The sequence below is a fragment of the Zalophus californianus genome, chromosome 5 (genome assembly GCF_009762305.2).
Source record: "Zalophus californianus isolate mZalCal1 chromosome 5, mZalCal1.pri.v2, whole genome shotgun sequence".
Lineage (NCBI taxonomy): Eukaryota > Metazoa > Chordata > Mammalia > Carnivora > Otariidae > Zalophus > Zalophus californianus.
Genome location: NC_045599.1, coordinates 4,201,122 through 4,219,881, shown reverse-complemented (window position 1 = coordinate 4,219,881; position 18,760 = coordinate 4,201,122). Strand labels below are relative to the sequence as shown.

Below are 18,760 nucleotides of genomic sequence, written 5' to 3'. Positions count from 1 at the left end.
GCTGAGCTGGCCCTGTCCCTCCAGCCTCCTCCATCAAAGGCAGTGTGGGCGACTGGTGTCATACCAGCCTGAGTGCAAATCCTGATGCTGACCCATGCCAACTATGTGACCTTAGATGAGTCATTTAATTCCTTGAGGTCTCTATTTTCCCATCTGCAAAACAAGGCTCATGGTAAACGGCTTCTCTTTGTAGGGTTGTTGTGTGTGTATTAAGCAGAGTCCTTGCTAAAATTAAAGGTCTGCTTGCTGGTGCTTCCTTCCTGGCCAGCCCTGTTCTCCCTCCTGCTGCTCAGATGTACTTGGCTCATTCAGCCTGAGCTCTTTCTCGCTCCATTCCCCCGGGGTACTGCAGGGTTTTGCAAGGACAAAATTGGGGACCGCCTTAGGCAGCTGGAACCAAGGCCCTGGTGGCTAGGAAAGAGAGGAAGAGAGGGACAAAGAGGGAAAGAGAAATTGGCAGAGACAGAAAGAGAAGAGACAGAGATGGGCAGGGGGCAGAGACAGAGATAGAGAAATAAACCAAGAGACAGAGAAGGACAGTGTGGGTGTCAGAGACAGCCAGAGAGAGCTGGGGTCAGACACACACCCAGAGAGGAAAGAAACAGCCCCAGGGGAGTAGGGCTCCCTCCTCTCCCAAGAGGGAGGGAAAGGAGATGGAGAGAGCGCCCCTTCTGCGCGCACCCCATGTTCAGGAGGGGTCTCCACCCTCAGGGCGGCCTCTCATCCCTTTCCCAGAATCCCTAAATCCTCTCTGGGCCCTGCACATCTGTCACGGCCCTGTCCTGACCGACAGCGGCTGGCGCAGGTGAGTGTGGCTAGGGAGTGCATTTGCGTTTGGTTGTGCGCTGAGGACGAGGGGCCCGGGGCTGTCCGGGAGAGGCAGGCTGGCGCGGTGGAGTCAGGGGTCGGGCAGGGGGACCTGAGTGATAAGATCCAGAGGGTGTGTGAGCGCGGTGGAAGCTTGGGAGGGCAGGGCGAATTGCTATCCCATCTCCTCCCCAACCGGCTCAGCCAACATTTTTTGCGCGCCTCCCCTTCTCCCCGGGACCCGGGGCTCCTTCCCCTTCCTCGCGACCCGGGGTTCTCCCTGTGCCAGGCGCTCAGAGCGTTCCCGCGTTCTGTTCCCCTCCCGGCCCTGTCTTCCTCCCGCAGCGGGACCGCGGATGGCCCGGCCCGGGAGCGCCCGCGAGCCGCGGCTCCACCCGCCGCTGCTGGTGCTGGTGCTGGTGCTGGTGCTGGCGCAGGCGGGCGCGGCGGGCGCGGCGGGCTCGGTGCGCCTGGCGGGCGGCCTCACGCTGGGCGGCCTGTTCCCGGTGCACGCGCGGGGCGCGGCGGGCCGGGCGTGCGGGCAGCTGAAGAAGGAGCAGGGCGTGCACCGGCTGGAGGCCATGCTGTACGCGCTGGACCGCGTGAACGCCGACCCCGAGCTGCTGCCCGGCGTGCGCCTGGGCGCGCGGCTGCTCGACACCTGCTCGCGGGACACGTACGCACTGGAGCAGGCGCTGAGCTTCGTGCAGGCGCTGATCCGCCGCCGCGGCGACAGCGATGAGGGGGCCGTGCGCTGCCCCGGGGGCGTCCCCCCGCTGCGCACCGCGCCCCCCGAGCGCGTCGTGGCTGTGGTCGGCGCCTCGGCCAGCTCCGTCTCCATCATGGTCGCCAACGTGCTGCGCCTGTTTGCGGTGAGGGCACTCTCTCCCTGTCCCCGTCCCGTCCTCGGCCTCCGGGTGGTTGATGTCTGGTCTCCTGGCAGAAATCCTCAAATTCGCAAAGATCAACCGCTGTTTCCCCGAGAAACCCTGTCCCGTGCGCCAGATGCAAGCCTGAGCCACATCAACCCAACCGGTGCACCCTTCCTTGTTTGCTCTGGGCCCTGCCAGAGCTGCCATCTGCACTCACAGCCCTTTGTGAGAATTAAGGAAACCCACCTTCTGCACGGTCAAGGCGGTCCCCTCCCAGGGGAGGCTGCAGCCTTCTCCTGGGGGCCGATTGACTAGAACAGGGCAGCCTCTAGTTTAGCCCCTACTCGGTCGTTTGCTTGGGTGTTCTCGTTTGGGACACACTGCACCCGCCTTGTGTGGTGGTCTCGCCCCGGGCCCTTGGGAGATCTCTGGGTAATGAGGTGCAAGTTTTTCCTGGAACCAGGGCCCTCCTTCTGGTGGGGCAATTAGGACATACTCCTGACTGCTGGGGTGGGGAGAGGGTAATTCCCTCATCTTTAGGAAACCGTCTTAAATGCAGGGCAGCCCCTTCCTTGAACCCTGGGGGACAGTGACTGGGCGAGGGGCATAGGAATCAGGAACTGGGGGGCCTTTGGCATTAAAGTTTGGGGGTTTTCTGTAGTAGTCATTCACTGGGGTTCGGTGGGGGGGTGGGGGCATGTCTGTCCTTCGATTTTTCTGTGAAGAGAGGAAGGCTTTGCTTCCATCTGGCTAGGGGAGGGGACTTCTGTTTCTTGAGAGTTTCTCTGATTCTCCCAGGCGTGGCCTCTGTTTCTACCATGCTGGGTAGGGGTTTTATCTGGGCCCCCCTCCATCATCTGCATCCATGTAATTCCCCCCACCCCGGTTCCCACTGAATAACAGCTTGTCGTACAGACAGTACCTTCTAGTTGGGACAGGGAGAGCTTATGTGTGTGTTGCGGGGGTAGTCTCCGTCTCACACGCCTGCCCATGTCAGTCTGTGTTTGTACCTCTGTCCCCTGTCCTGCCTGGAGCTCTGGTTTCTGTCCCTTTCCCTGTGTCTGCCCCTCTAGACTGAGTGCAGAGATCTCAAACTCAGGGGCCTTCAGGGGCCAGGTTTGGGGTATAGATGAGTGAAGCAGGATCCCGCGAGTCCAGGGCTCACTGCCGCCAGCTCAGCCCAAGACTGGGGTGGTGCCCCACTCCCACATTTTAGACACTGGGTGCCAATTCAAAAATTTAGAAAAATGAAGACATTGGTGCATGAAAGGCAACCGGGGGCCAGATGTGGCTCCCTGGGGGGCCTTTTTGCAGTTCCTGGTCTAGGAGCCGAGCTGAGGGTTTCCGAGTTCACCTCCATACGTGTGGGCATCACTGTGATTGCAGGCATTTTAGATGAACTTCCCGGAGGAGGGTCAACCTGTACAGGAAAGTGGTTCTGAAGATCAAACTTTAGCGTCTAGAGTGCCCACAGTAGCTACGCTGTCCATTAACTGCTCTGGGCCTTTCTCTGACCTTCCCTCCTTCTTTGTGGTTCTTCTTGTTTTTCTCTATCTCCCTTTCTCTCTTCACCCTTCCCTCCTTCCCTCTTTCCTTCTCTCTCCCTCTTGCTCTTCCCATCACGTCTCCACACTCCACGCTTTCCTTCTGCCTTGCTTCAGATATCCCTGTCTCCCCTAGACCAGCTCAGCCCACTCCTTCTGGAACATTCCCTCTCTTCTGCCCTTCACACAGGCTCCCACCTCATCCCTCTTCTCTGCTAGCCTCCCTCTCCCTGACTTCCTCAGCCTTCTGCTACCACTCTCCATTCTCCTTTCACACTTGCTCTGCCTCCCCACCCCCACCTTCTCCAGGATCAGCTCAACCCATAATCCCATGGAACTGGACACACAGACAAACCCAGTTCCATGCGGGCCCCTCCATTAGGCCAGAAACAGCTCTGAATCAAATAACCTTTTCCCAGCTCCCCTGCCCGCTCTGACCCTGCCTGGGGCTGCCGCTTCCCTACACAGACTTGTCCCTTTGTGTGAATTAGGAAAATAGGTTGTCCCCTGGGGCTGACAAGGAGCCCCATTCCCCTTGCCATTGCAGCGTGTGCCCAGCAGCTGGATTCCTGCAGGCTGGACTTGAGGCCCCACTTCCCCTCTGCCTGGACACACCCGGCACCTATGTATACGGTGCCTGGTCCTCTCCCCTAGACCCTCATACCTCCCACATTCCGTCAGATCACGTCTCAAATACAGAGCACTTCCCACACCCTTGGGCCTCTCCACCTGGCTCTCCCACATTGGCCCCTGGTGCCCTCATCCCAGACTTCCGTGCCCCGACCTGTGTCCTGGATCCCCACTGCCCTCCCTCCTCCGGGGCTCACTGGCCCTCCATCCGTAGCCCAGGTGTCCTTCCCTATTCCAGATACCCCAGATCAGCTACGCCTCCACAGCTCCTGAGCTCAGTGACTCCACGCGCTACGACTTCTTCTCCCGAGTGGTGCCACCGGACTCCTACCAGGCCCAGGCCATGGTGGACATCGTGAGGGCACTGGGATGGAACTATGTGTCCACACTGGCCTCCGAGGGCAACTATGGCGAGAGCGGGGTTGAGGCCTTTGTGCAGATCTCCCGGGAGGCTGGTGAGCTGGGAGCGGGGGTTCAAGGCATCAAGGAGCCTACAGAGGGCTGAGCCAGGGGCCACTGAGCAGGGCCAAAACCAGGAGATGGGGCGCTGGGTCCATGGTGGGGAGCCTGGATGGTGCCGCTGTGGACAGGCGCCCCTTTCCTTTGGAGCACTCAGCCCCTGCCACAGTATGCGTGGCCACAGTGGGTGGGTGCTTGGGTAGAACAAGAGGTGACTCTGGCATCCCCGACACCCAGGGGGGCTCTGCATTGCCCAGTCCATCAAGATTCCCAGGGAACCGAAGCCAGGAGAATTCAACAAGGTGATCAAGAGGCTCATGGAGACGCCCAACGCTCGGGGCATCATCATCTTTGCCAATGAAGATGACATCAGGTGGGACAGTGGGCACATTCAATCACTATAGTTATCAGAGGCTCTCCTTGAAGGCCCTGCCCCCTCTTCTTACACATCCCCCAGCTGTGCACATCCTCCCTTCCTCCTCCTCCCTCTTCTTGACCGCCCCCCCCTTCTGCCCTTACACACTTTTCCGGCTGCCATCTGTCTGTCTGGTGTACCCAGAAATGAACTGGGCCCAGCCTGGGTGGAGATGCTCCAGGACTAGCCAAGGGGAACACACAGGAATAGCTGTATGTTCTTATCATTCACAGCAGGGGAGAGACCCGTGGGCAGATCTAAGTGCCGAAAATGAGCTGTCAGGAAGGCCCGGGGGCAATTCAGGGGGTATCAGCAGGTGGCCATGGACCCTGACCTGAGGTCTGTGTGGCTCTGAGCAGCAGGAGCCTCTGCAAGAGAAGGGAGGCCCTTCTTCCAGGCACGTGAAGTGGGCTGCAGCGCACCGAACAGGAGGGCAGGCCTGGGGCCAGAGCCTGGCTGGAACCTTTACTACCTCAGAAGCCGGGCGCAAGTGTCCAGAACACCCTTTGCCCCACTTTTCCTGATAAACGAGGGTCTGATGAGTGGTTTGGAATGGGATAGAAGGAGAGAGAAGAACAGGAAGTGGCCAGAGGGAAGTTGGAGGAGGATCTCAGGCCCTTCCTCACCCCTCGCCCTGTTCCTACCAGGAGAGTCCTGGAGGCCGCAAGCCAGGCCAACCTGACAGGTCACTTCTTATGGGTTGGCTCAGACAGCTGGGGAGCCAAGACCTCTCCCATCCTGAACCTGGAGGACGTGGCTGTGGGGGCCATCACCATCCTGCCCAAAAGAGCTTCCATAGATGGTGAGTGCAGGGATGCCCACCCCCACCACGTTCCAGGCCCCTGCTTGTCCTTCCCCACGATGCCCTCTTGGGGGTGCGCGTTTCCCCCATCCGTAAAATGGTATCCTGCTCCACGTCCCTTCTGGGATTCCCGGATTCTAGGATTCTGAGATTCTGTGAATACATCCCTCCAAGCAGTGTTTGATTTGGCAAAGGAGGAAAAGCCCACCCCACTGTACAGGGTCAAGAGTTAGCTGTGTCTTTTCTGTTTTTGTTTTTGTTTTAATTCAGTGCCTATCTTCCTGGTATTCCTGGTTCTGCAAAAGACACAGTAATTTGACGGTGGGGGGAGAGGGAGCAAAACTGAGGATGCAGACCTATTGTCTTGTTGATCAAATCATGAAGCCTGCTTCCCCTCCCTTCCTCCACCGTCCTTTACAACAGGATTGATCATTTTCCCAAAACCTGAACTGAAGATGCCTTGACAAGGTGCTTCAGGGCTCTTTTATGAAGCTAAACCTTGTAAAGACTGAGAACCCTGATTTTCAGGGGCTCCCAGCCTCCTACCCACCCTTACACTCTTTCTTTCCCTTAGAGTGCACTTGGTTGCATTTGACAGATTAGAATGAGAGTGGGTTTAGCAATAAAGGCATTTCATTGCCAGATTAAGACATCTGAAAATAGGCCACTTCAGGTCTGGGACAGTGAGTTAATGATGTTCTCAAAGTCCCGAGCTCTGTCCCCGTTTCTGTTCCACCATTCTCGGTGGTTGCTCTGTGCCTTCCTGACTCAGGTATCCACAAAGTGGCTGCTGAAGCTCCACCCATTACATCTTCACCGAAGCATCCTAACGAGGAAAAAAGGAGCAGCATAAAAGTCTTCGATGTGGCAAAGCTCTGAGTTTACAACAGGATGCACATTCTACCCTGAGGCCCCCAGGCGGCTTTGAAGTCATGGGCCCAAAGCTGGTCACGTGGCCAGTCCTAGCTGCAAAGTGAGCAAGTGGTGAAGGGACACAGAAGAGTTGTTCAGATGGTTGCCATCCTCTTTCCTCCCTCTCAGGATTTGACCAGTACTTCATGACCCGCTCCCTGGAGAACAACCGTCGGAACATCTGGTTTGCCGAGTTCTGGGAGGAGAATTTTAACTGCAAGCTGATCAGCTCAGGTACCCAGTCAGATGACGCCACCCGCAAATGCACAGGTGAGAGCTGCCCAGGGTGGCACGGGAGATGAGGGAGAAGGCGGGAGGCCAGGCGGGGCACCCGGGAGGGCCAGGCACACTTCCTCTGGGCATCCCTAGGACAGGCGAGGAACGCATCGGCCGGGACTCCACCTACGAGCAGGAGGGGAAGGTGCAGTTTGTGATCGACGCCGTGTACGCCATTGCCCACGCCCTCCACAGCATGCACCAGGCGCTCTGCCCCGGGCTCACTGGCCTGTGCCCCGCGATGGAGACCACCGATGGGCGGATGCTGCTGCAGTATATTCGAGCCGTCCGCTTCAATGGTGAGCAGGAGCCAGATCTCCTCCCACAGGGAAGGGACATGCCTGGGATGGATCTCTCTGCTGGACCTGGGTGACTCAGGATCAAAGGGATGGGAGAAGCAGAGTGGTATCGTGTCCCCTGGTACCAGCAGAGGGCCTGGCACACAGGCAGGGCTCAGAATAAGATCTGGAAAAGGCCCAGGTGGACTCAAGCCACACTCATGGTTTGTGCGGAGAGATACGCTTCTTGTTCAGTGACGATCCTTTATAAAATTAAAAACTGTTCTCCCACCAAATATTGAGCACCTTCTCTCTGCCAAGCTCTCTGCTAAATAGCACAGCTTAACATCACCCCAGACCAGCTTTACGAGCTGGTAGAACAAGCCTCTAAAAGAAATAAGGCTGATTGTTCTTTGTACAAGTCTGAACCCACCGTCTCTCTTGGCCAGCTAAGCCCTTTCTTTTTCTTTTTAAATTGTGGTAACATACACGTAGCGTCATATTTACCATCTTCATTTTTAAGGGTACAGTTGAGTCATGTGCACTGTTGTGCAACCGTTCTTGAGAAACAGAACTTGTTTTATCTTCCAAGACTGAAATTCTGTCTCCATTAAGCACTAACTCCCCATTCCCCCTCCTGCAGCTTCTGGCAACTTCCAGCCTACTTTCTGTCCCTATGATTGTGCCTACTCTATGTAACTGCTACGAGAGGGATCACGCAGTATTTGTCCTTTTGTTACTGGCTCATTTCCCTTGGTATAATGTCCTCAATCTTCACCCATGCTGTGGCCCATGTCAGAATGTCTTTCCTTTTTAAGGCTGAAGAATAACCTTGCACGAATGAATAGGCAACATTTTGTTTATCCATTCAACCCCCATTGCATCCACCTTTTGGCTACCAGGAATGATGCTGCTGTGAACATGGGTGACTCATCTTTGAGAGTCCTGGAGCTGAGTCCCTTCTTTGGGGCATATGCCTGGAAGTGGGGTTGCGGGGTCAGGTGGTAATCCTACGTTCAGTTTTTGGAGGACCTGCCACACTATTTTCCACAGTGAGGGCACCATTTTCCATCCCCACCAGCAATGCCTTGGGGTTCCAAGTCCTCCACATGCTCCTGAGGCTTGTTCTTTCCCGGAGTGGTAACAGTGGCCATCCTAATGGGTGTGAGGACACTGAGTGTCTTTGTGCATGCTCGTTATACTCTTCCTTTATCCTGGCCGGGCCCTGGGCCTCTCCGGGAGGGGCTGGACAACCAGCTGAGGGTGCCGGGCTCTCGGTCCAGGCAGCGCGGGGACCCCCGTGATGTTCAACGAGAACGGGGACGCACCGGGGCGATACGACATCTTCCAGTACCAGGCGACCAACGGCAGCGCAGGCAGCGGCGGCTACCAGGCGGTGGGCCAGTGGGCAGAGACCCTCAGGCTGGACGTGAGTGCGCGCGGACACACGAGCTCGGGGCGGCGGGGGCGCGCGGCACCGGTCCCGCGGATGCAGGTGCCAGGCCCGCGCGTCTCCGGTGCTGCAGGTGGAAGCCCTCCAGTGGTCGGGGGAGTCCCGCGAGGTGCCCGCGTCCCAGTGCAGCCTCCCCTGCGGGCCGGGTGAGCGGAAGAAGATGGTGAAGGGCGTGCCCTGCTGCTGGCACTGCGAGCCGTGCGACGGGTACCGCTTCCAGGTGGACGAGTTCACGTGCGAGGCCTGCCCCGGGGACATGCGGCCCACGCGCAACCACACGGGCTGCCGCCCCACGCCCGTCGTGCGCCTCAGCTGGTCCTCGCCCTGGGCCGCGCCGCCCCTGCTGCTGGCCGTGCTGGGCAGCATGGCCACCACCACCGTGGTGGCCACCTTCGTGCGCCACAACAACACGCCCATCGTCCGGGCCTCGGGCCGCGAGCTCAGCTACGTGCTACTCACCGGCATCTTCCTTATCTACGCCATCACCTTCCTCATGGTGGCCGAGCCCGGGGCGGCAGTGTGCGCGGCCCGCCGGCTCTTCCTTGGCCTGGGCACCACGCTCAGCTACTCGGCCCTGCTCACCAAGACCAACCGCATCTACCGCATCTTCGAGCAGGGGAAGCGCTCCGTCACGCCCCCGCCCTTCATCAGCCCCACCTCGCAGCTCGCCATCACCTTCAGCCTCACCTCCGTGCAGGTGGGTCTCGGGTTCCCAGGGCCAGGTTGGGGTTGGGGGTGGGGGTGGGGGTGGCGGCGGGATGGACGGCGGCTGGGCTGGGGGGTTGTCCTCCACTCTGAAAATCAGAGAAGCGCTCTTCTATTTTGGCTCCTATGTTTAAAAAAAAAAAAAAAAAAGGTCTGCAGGAGACAGGGCCCCACTGTTCTCTAAGCGGAACTCCTCCTCCCCAGCCCCCCATCCTGCTCCATCCTGGAAGGAGCTGGGTCAGTAAGATGGGGAGTGCCAGCCCTCAGCTCCATTTCCATAAAAAAAAAAATGAGATTATTTTCCTACACGGAACAGGCTCTTCCACAATTTGGCTCCCAAATAAAAATAAGGCAAAGAGGGGCGCCTGGGTGGCTCAGTCGGTTGAGTGTCTGCCTTCGGCTCAGGTCGTGATCCCTGGGTCCTGGTATTGAGCCCTGCGTAGGGCTCCCTGCTGGGCAGGGAGCCTACTTCTCCCTCTCTGTCTGCCTGCCACTCCCCCTGCTTGTGTTCTCCCTCTCTGTGTCAAATGAATAGGTAAAATCTTAAAAAATAATAATAATAATAAGGCAAAGAGTTATCTGACAATTTTTCTCAAGCAGAAAAAGAATCAAGTCTCCATAAAGGGAGCTCCTGCTGCCCGGTCACTGGGGTAACCTGGATGAGAGGCGCAGGCTCCAGCGATTTTACTGTGGAGTGGGGCGTCGAACTCCATAAATGGCCAGGACTTCACAACATGTGTACAGCAAAAGCAAAGTTCCTTCAGGGGTTTCTCTAAGGTAGTAACATTATAGCATTGGAAATTATTCTCATGATCTGGGAAGCACTGGATGTTTTCAGTGCTCAGGTGTGGGTGACACTGTGGCATTGTAGAACCAGGCCAGTTCTCAGGGCTATGCGGAGGGCCTTCGCTCAGTCTGCTTTGGACATAGCACACTCTGCACTCCAGGAAAACCCCTCCCCCTACCTAGCTCTGCGTATGCCACATTCATTCCCACCTGCAGGCCTTGGTCCGTGCGATTCTCCACAACTGAAAGGTGTTGCCATCTTCCCGCAGAAAGCAGGGCCCAAGCTATCCCTGTGAGGGCCAGAACACCAATGCCCAGTGCATCCCGACCTCTTACCTCCCTGCTTCCCTGCCTGAAACCCCTGTGGTGCCCCTACCCCAGGACAGAGGTACTTAGACTACAGTCAGTACTTCCTGGCTCATCTATGGACTCCCCACATTATACTTTCCTTTCCGGAAATCCCAGACCCTTGAAAAGAGGCACACCTGCAGTTTTACTAGGTTATTTATCAATATGGTGCACATGAAATGGCATCTCATTGTTTTAATTTGCATCTACTTAGTTACGAGCGCAGCTGGCCTTTGAAATTTCCTCTTCTGTGATGTGCCTGTTCCTGTGCTTTGCTCATTTTCTATTATTTTGTAGGAGGTGTCTTTTTTTAGTTTTTTGGTTTTTGTTTTTAATAGGTACTAAATGCTAGTTCCTTATCAATTACAGGGGTTGTGAAATTGGCAGGGTCCATTTTGGTTGCTATTCCAGTGTACCTCAGGCCTTGGATAGGTTTTTCATAGGCAACTTTTTTCCCTATCTAGAAGCTTGTTCTAAGAGGAGCATCCAGACTGCCTTCCTGGACATTGGGTGGGGTGTTATTAGTCCGTTGTCCATGGAGCTACTGCCTCTGGAGAATCACAAAAAGGTTCTCCTTCTGGGTGTACAAATTATTAAAAAGCATTCCTTACTCCAGGATCACACAGCCCCACTTTAGGTACATAGTATGGCACTGAAGTGTTGGCTAAATTCCAGCCCTACCTGTCCCACAACACACACACAGACACACACACACACACACACACACATGGCAGTCTTGTACAGTGAACAACCTGCACAAACGAACTGGACAGCCCTTCCAGGGTCCTGCCTTCAGGCAGGTGTTTAAGTTCCTGCTCCCCAGCTTCCCTTGGCTCAAGGTCATGTCTCCTGTCACTGTGAGGGAACTGCTACTCCTTCTTCTCCCTGTTAGTGCTTGCGTTTGACTTTTTTTTTTTTTAAGATTTTATTTATTTATTTGTCAGAGAGAGAGAGAGCACACAAGCAGGGGGAGCTGCAGGCAGAGGGAGAACCAGGCTTCCTGATGAGCAGGGAGCCCGATTGGGGCTCGATCCCAGGACCCTGGAATCATGACCTGAGCCTAAGGCAGACGCTTAACCGACTGAGCCACCCAGGCATCCCTGTGTTTGATTTTGATAAACTCCCGAGCCACCTGGAATCACCTCACATCCTTACTACTCTATTTCATGCCTCATTCTGAGCTTCACTCTGCATTCCCACATGATTTCATTACATTATGTTCAAAAGTTCTCTGGATCTGGAGAAGGAAGGGGTCCTCAGGAATGAGGTTTGCCATGTTGCTAGACGGGGTTAAGCTAGTGTTTTCACATCTACAGAATGGAGATGGTCCTGCCTACCTGGGGGGTAGAACACAGGAAAAGGACATCCAGGGGCCTGTTACCCAGCCAGCCCTGACATTGCCAGCACATACCTCACTGTCCACCAGCCTTTGCATGGGCAGTCCCCTCTTGAATGGCCCGCCCCTCTCCATGGGGGCTCTCAGGCCTGAGCATCCCACTCAGTAGGCCAGGAGCCTCAAGGCGACCCTAACCTGCCAGAGACATTGGTGGGTGGCCAGGCTGGGTATGTCCCTGATCTGGTGTTGGCTCCTGCAGGTGGTGGGAGTGATGGCGTGGCTGGGGGCCCAGCCCCCACACAGTGTGATTGACTATGAAGAGCAACGGACAGTGGACCCAGAGCAGGCCAGAGGGGTGCTCAAGTGTGACATGTCGGACCTGTCCCTCATTGGCTGCCTGGGCTACAGCCTCCTGCTCATGGTCACATGCACGGTATATGCCATCAAAGCCCGTGGCGTGCCTGAGACCTTCAATGAGGCCAAGCCCATTGGTTTTACCATGTACACCACCTGCATCATCTGGCTGGCTTTTGTGCCTATCTTCTTTGGCACCGCCCAGTCAGCTGAAAAGGTAATCTGGGGTCCCCTGTTGGTTCCACTGCCTCCTTTGTTTCCTGCCTGTCCGAGGAAGGGCTCAATTGTCCCAAGAGCTGGGCCACCCCACATGCATGATTGCTTGTTGGTTAATGCATTCATGTACTTAAAAACTCATTCACTTGTCAGTCTCCCTTTGCTGCTTCAGTCAGTCCCATTTTCCTTCATTCATTCATGTGTTCATCCATGCTTCTAACCATGCATTAACTTGGGTGTTTTTTTTTTAAAGATTTATTTATTTATTTTAGAGAGAGAGAGCGAGCATGTGAGCCAGGGAAGAGGCAGAGAGCGAGGGTGAGGGAGAATCTCAAACAGAGTCCATGCTGAGCATGGAGCCCAACACGGGGCTCAATGCCATGACCCAAGATTATGACCTGAGCTGAAACCAAGAATCAGATGCTTAACTGACTGAGCCACCCAAGCGCCCCTCCATTAACTTATTTTTATTCAGTTACTTCTTTATATACTTTATACCCATCAGTCCATTAATCTATCAGTCCATTTGCTTGCTCATAATTCAGTGATTTATTTGTGTGTATAGTGGAACATGTTTATTCACCCCTGGCCTTCATATGTTTGCCCACTTGCTCTTTTATTCAATGTGTTCACTCATTTGTACATTTGAAAACATTCATCCATTCATTAACATGCTCTAGCACTTTTTAGGCATATGGACCATTTCCCCAGGTGTCACTCGCTGTGAATGAGCCCTTCGCTTCCCTTGGTCACTTGTCCACTTGGTCCTGTGTTATTCATCCTCCTTCCTGCCTACATCAGAGCCACACCATGACCATCACTTCTTCATACCACAGGGCCTTTGCTTATATGGTTGCTCTTTCCATTCACCCGATGCACACAGACTTATGTGGGGGTGGAGGGTGGGAGAGAACAGGGCCGAGTCCCACCCAGTCCCTTCCTCCACGGCTCAGATCTACATCCAAACCACCACACTGACTGTGTCCTTGAGCCTGAGTGCATCGGTGTCCCTCGGCATGCTCTATGTGCCCAAAACCTACGTCATCCTGTTCCACCCGGAGCAGAATGTGCAGAAGCGGAAGCGGAGCCTCAAGGCGACCTCGACAGTGACAGCCACACCCAAGGGCGAGGACACAGAGGCCCCCAAGTAGTGAGTGGGGAAGGAGTGGGGATGGTTGTTCCCTCCCTTCTGTTCTTTCCTTTCTCTTGCTTCACGGTGGAAGCTGTGGAAAGTCCAGGTCTGCAGTGAACAATCAGAAGGAGAGAGTCCACGAAGTCCATGACCACCAGGATGGGACTGGCCTCCAGAGAGACCTGCACCCACACACCACACTTCATCCCTGCTTTTCCGTGCCTGTTGGCATCATGTGTACTTGCGGCAGACCAGACTTTCTACTCATGGTGGGAAACAGCTACCAAGAGGATCCTACTCTAGGGAGGGACTGAACTTACACCCCTGCTCTGAGTTCAGAGAGTGTGATGAAGCCCCTGGGCATGGCCCAGCGTGAGTGAGATTTCTACCCAAATAGCCATCAGAACGTGGGGATTGGGCAGCACACGAAAATGTGTAGGTCTCACTCTAGAAATACAGGGCTGGATCTGGGGAGGGGCGGTTTCCACAAGAGACCTGGGGTTCTGTCTTCTGGCCTGAGTAACTCAGGCTTGGCACTGAGGGATAGAACCTTGGGTGAGAGAGCCCTGTGAGCAAGGATGGACCTGGGACTGGACGTGGGAACCAGCAGAGGAACTGGGACATACCCCGTGGGGTTACTTGTGTTGAGGTCTTTTTCTTGGGACCTTCGCCCGTAGGGTCTGGGGCATGTCACACTTAGACCATAGATTTTTGCCTTTCCCATGCACACCCCCTTAAATGACCCCCAAACACTTGTGTGGTGTTAGTGGTGTGAGAATAAAGCAACAGGGTGGCAGTTGCCCTCTTCTGATGCCCATGAGGGATTATGGTCAGGAGTTTCAGGTTGTATCCCTGGTGATGATTAATTCCAAGTAGACATCTTAGGATGACTATCAAAACTTTCCCAACATTTACTGAGAGGTCCCCTTTGAAAGGCAAACATGAAGCATGGGGAGGAAGATACTTGGACTTCAGATGCATGGACATTATTTTTCAGGGTTTTTTTTTTTTTCCAAAAAGCTTGGTTTCAGTTATGGAATTGTATTTCCCTGTGGTACAATTTACATTTGTTAAATTGGCTCTTTTCATTTATCAGTTTGAATTCTCTAGTATCTAATGTCCAGAACTGATTCTGAAGGTCAACCACACTTCATACATAAAAGACTCTTTCCTCTTCCTCTCTGTTGCATAAATAGATTTTGACCCTGGGACCAGGTGTTTCTGTGTTCCTTAAGTTAATAGAGCTTCTCAGAATAACATTTTTGTTGTACAGATGCTCCTTCCTCACATTTTTTGCATTCCTCTGGTTTCTCCACAGTGTGAACTATGAAGTTTTATCTGTTGCTCAGTGCTTTCCAAAATTCATTATTTCATAGGACTTCTTTCCTGTGTGGGTTTTCTGATGTCTAATGTGATGAGGTGTGTTTTCTTGCTGAAGGCTTTTCCACATTAGCACTTTGATAGGGTTTTTCTCCTATATGAACTCTAAGAGAGTCGGTGAGCTCTGATATCAGAAGGAAGGTGTTCTTGTGTTTTTGTTGTTGTTGTTTTCTTGGTGTTTCTCCCAGGATGAATTCCCTGATGTGCAGTAAGTGTTGACTTCTAGTTAAAAACTTTCCCACATATTTTATATATTTGTGGTTTTCCCCTCTTTGAACTCTGTGACTTAGAGTTTGGAGGATTTCTTAGTATAACTTTTCTACATTTAGAGGATTTCTCCCCAGTGTGAGGTTTCTGCCTTAGAGTCCTGGCTTCCTACTGAAGACTTTTACACACTCCCCACATTCGTTCATACCAGTCTCTCTGATGTGAAAGCTTTGCCACAAGCAGGTTCTGCTTCCTTCTTACGAGCGTCTCATATTCAGTCCACTTGTAATGATTTCCACAGCAGGTGCCATTTTGTGCGCAGTGGGGAATCCTCTATTACTAAACGTGTTATCATATGTAGCACACTTGTGAGGTTTCTCTCCTTTATGAGTTCTCTAATGTATGCAAAGTTTGGACTCCCAGGAGAAGGCTTTTCTACGATCAGTGTGTACCAAGGATCATTTGATATTCAGTGCGGGGTTGACAACTTCCTGAAGGTCTTCCCATGCTATTTACAAGCATAGTTTTGCCTTCTCTGAGGTTCAGTCAATTTGAACTCCTGAATAAAGGCTTTTTTTCCCCAAATTTGTGAAATTTATAAGGCATTCTGCCTGTGTGGTTTCTTTTATGCTGAATAAGAACTGGGCTATGCTTGTTGGCTTTCTCACATTCATTGCCCATGAATGATTTCTTCCCAGTATGAATTCTGTGTTCCAGTGAAAATGGGGCTCTGGATTGGAGGCTTTCCCACATGATGATCACAGTGTTTCTCTCCAGTATGAGTGCTCTAAAGCAGAGGAAGATTACATTTTGATATAAACTTTTATTCACCTATTCGTAAGGGTATCATCTGTGTCCAATGTGTGGAGAGTTGTATAAGGATGGCCTCTCTCATATTAACTATGTGCTCATATCTTTTCACTAGTGTGAATTTTTCAACACATCTATTACATTTATTATAGCTTTGTCACATTTACTACATTTGTGCTCTTTGGAAATTTTCCCCAAATTCATTACTTTCATTGTCTCTCACTCAGTGACTTCTTGTTGAATAAATATACATTTTTCCAGAAGTTTGGCTTGCATTTTCTGCTGCCTTTTTATGTAGTCGCCAATTTGCAAGACTCCTTCTAAACTGGAATAAAGTGCACAATTCCAGGTGGATCTTTCCGACGTCATTTTGTAGGATAAAACCTCTTCAGAAATACTGTTCTATTGACACCTTTTTTTCTAAATATGAAAAATTCCCAAGTGTAAGTGTTTTCCATTTCCTGAGCTTTGAGGAGGTGGGAAGCCTGCTGCCGTGTGGACAGAGCACTGACAGCTATAGGAGGCTGGGAGTTTCAGAGATGACCTTTCAAGAGCAAAGGGTAGGAACCAAGATGGGGTGCAGCTCTGAACACGGAGACACTGAGGGAGGCTTGGATGAAAGGCAGTCGAGTGTGTGGAGAGGCAGATTAGTGAAGGGACTGGTTTTGGACACTGTGAGCCTCATCGCTTCGTTTGTGGATTACTCTGGTGGGATACTAACTAGTCTCTGCTTCCTGTGTCTTTCCCCTCCATCCCACACACCAGTATCAAAATCATCATTCCGGGGCACCAGCTCCCCACTCTCATAGGAATGCTGCTATGGGCCCTGCCCTCTTCTGGCACCTGTATCTGGCTGTGATTCATTCTCATATTTGCCTGCAGACTCAGAAATAGAAATAGCAGGAAGGACACATGGGTCCTGCCCCACATGCTGTTCACTGATATAATCTGGCTGATGAAATATTATTAGCTTATTCTACCAGGGCTCCTCAATGTTGAACTTACCCAAACTATCAACTTCTGAGTTATTTTTTTTCCCATCCTGATCTGCCAGACAGGAAAATTTCCAGGGCCCACAGGCTTTGTCTTACCCCAGACACTGTAGACTTCCTTGTCAGCTTTTGTATCTAGAAATTGTACAGTGTCAAGGTTAAGACTTCTTGAGATCAATACCAGCTCTGCCACGTTAGGAAGTGACCTTGGACAAGATGATTAGCCTCTCCCACAGTCGCTGACAGTCAGAGTCTCTTTGATCCCTGCAGATGCCCACACCACTGACCCCATTTCCCAACATCCACCCTCCCAGCCCTATCAGTCACTATCCACGCAGACCCCGCTCATTACACAAACCCCACAGCTGACCGATCCCAAGACCCCCTCTCAGACCCCCCAAATAACATTCCTTCTTCAAAACTGCTCTCTAGAGAAATGTGCGCTGTATTTCCCTCACAAAAATATGAATTCTACACGGGTCTGGCTGTGAAGGGTCTTGAAAGGCTTTGTTTCCCAAGGTTGGCCAAGGGGAACCATGGAAGCGTTTACACAGGTGAGTGCCATGACTGGATCTGTCGGGTGGACAAAGTCACTGGTGGCTGGAGTGGGAGGTGGCCCAGAGGGAACCAGAAAGATTGATGAGGAGCCTGAGGCAATGCACCAAGGGGAATCTGGTGTATCCTCATCTGTAAATATTTATAACCCCATTTTCCCCCCCATCACAATGACTAGAAATGATAACATTACATAACAGTGAGCAATGCTGTACCTTGGTTGAAGTATATTGCTGAAATAAATTAGCAATTGAACCTTAGGTGGTTTTTAAGTTCCCATATTTAAGTTCTTCCAATTTTGGAATTTCTTATTCACTGCAAGGAAAATTAATTGGGAAAGAACAAACTAATTGGAAAACTTCCCAATAGTTATGCTCTGGTAAAATTTTATTCATCAATAGCAACGACTTGAAGCTTAGAAATTTAAAGTACAAAACCTGACACCTGGCAATCACTTGTGCCAAGTTCACTGCAGTGGCTCATTGGGCTGTGGTCCTGCCTCTTCCTGTGGAACCTCATCTTGCTAACGCCAAGTCCTCACTCTGGGTTCCACCCACACCTTTTTAATGGCACATAACTAGCCCCTGATAGTTCCTGCCTTGTGTGTCCAAACCTCTTTCCCTGTCTCACTGAACTCAACATTTTTGTGTCTGTTGTTAATTCTAGAGAAGTCCGATGCAACCACACAATCTACAGCTGGGTCTCTCACTCTTTCCTGGTACCCCATCTGTGGAAACACGCATCCCACAAACTACAATTATTTTGCTAATTATTTGTGTTTCATTTTGCAATACCTGTCTTCCGTATTTAAGTTCCATGAAAGCAGTACCTAGATGCATGCATACCATCTGTGTATGTACTATGCTTGACAGAAACTATTAATGGTTATTAAGGGTTATTGCTGTTTCTCTAGCTACTAGCTTTGGCTTTCTGCTTTTGGAATACCTCCAGAAGGGCACTCCTAGTAATTGCTCTCATTTGGCCTGCGTCCCGGACCCACCATGGTTATCAGGCCGTGCCCATGAGATATCCCAGGGCTGATAGTCGTGAACCCATGGTTCTTGTACTCAAGCTAGAGGAGCACCTGAACCCTTTCCACTTTGCCAACCCAGGGCTGAGGAAAGGTCTTTTTGTGAAGGAAGTGGGTATGGAAAACCATGCTTGGAAGATAGTTGCAAGGCTGGGGACTTGCTACAATAGCCCTCCACCCAATAGCCACATCAGCCCCACTCCAATGTCTGGAGCCAAGCGGCCCTTCCAGGGTGACCTAGAATGTGTCCATGAAGGAGGGGGGTGAGTGCAGCAGGGAGGCATGTGTGACCTAGAGCTACAATGACTGGGTCACATCCTCAAATCATGCATGTTACCAGCTGTGCAACTTCCGAAATACTTGTAAACCTCTCTGTTCAACTTTCAAGTGGGGATGGGACAGTCTCACATAATTGTGAGGATTAAATGAGTTATTATGTGCAGAGTGCTTACAACAGTACC

General features: G+C 52.5%; 1 protein-coding gene across 1 annotated transcript; it reads left to right on the top strand.

Annotated features, from left to right (window-relative positions):
* The first annotated feature begins 1,163 nt into the window (after window positions 1-1,163).
* GRM6 (glutamate metabotropic receptor 6) lies at window positions 1,164-13,344 on the top strand. The gene is made up of 10 exons (XM_027604733.1): window positions 1,164-1,679; window positions 4,092-4,308; window positions 4,550-4,685; window positions 5,375-5,529; window positions 6,571-6,711; window positions 6,816-7,016; window positions 8,279-8,424; window positions 8,522-9,145; window positions 11,883-12,194; window positions 13,147-13,344. The coding sequence occupies exons 1-10, from the start codon at window positions 1,164-1,166 to the stop codon at window positions 13,342-13,344; spliced, it is 2,646 nt and encodes an 881-aa protein (XP_027460534.1).
* Window positions 13,345-18,760: the final 5,416 nt, after the last annotated feature.

Bases quoted from the DNA above. Each gene is read 5' to 3' on its own strand.
- GRM6 (XM_027604733.1), top strand. From the start codon at position 1,164: ATGGCCCGGCCCGGGAGCGCCCGCGAGCCGCGGCTCCACCCGCCGCTG. The intron at 1,680-4,091 runs GTGAGGGCACTC...TCCCTATTCCAG, and splicing joins ACGTGCTGCGCCTGTTTGCG to ATACCCCAGATCAGCTACGC. The intron at 8,425-8,521 runs GTGAGTGCGCGC...CCGGTGCTGCAG, and splicing joins CAGAGACCCTCAGGCTGGAC to GTGGAAGCCCTCCAGTGGTC.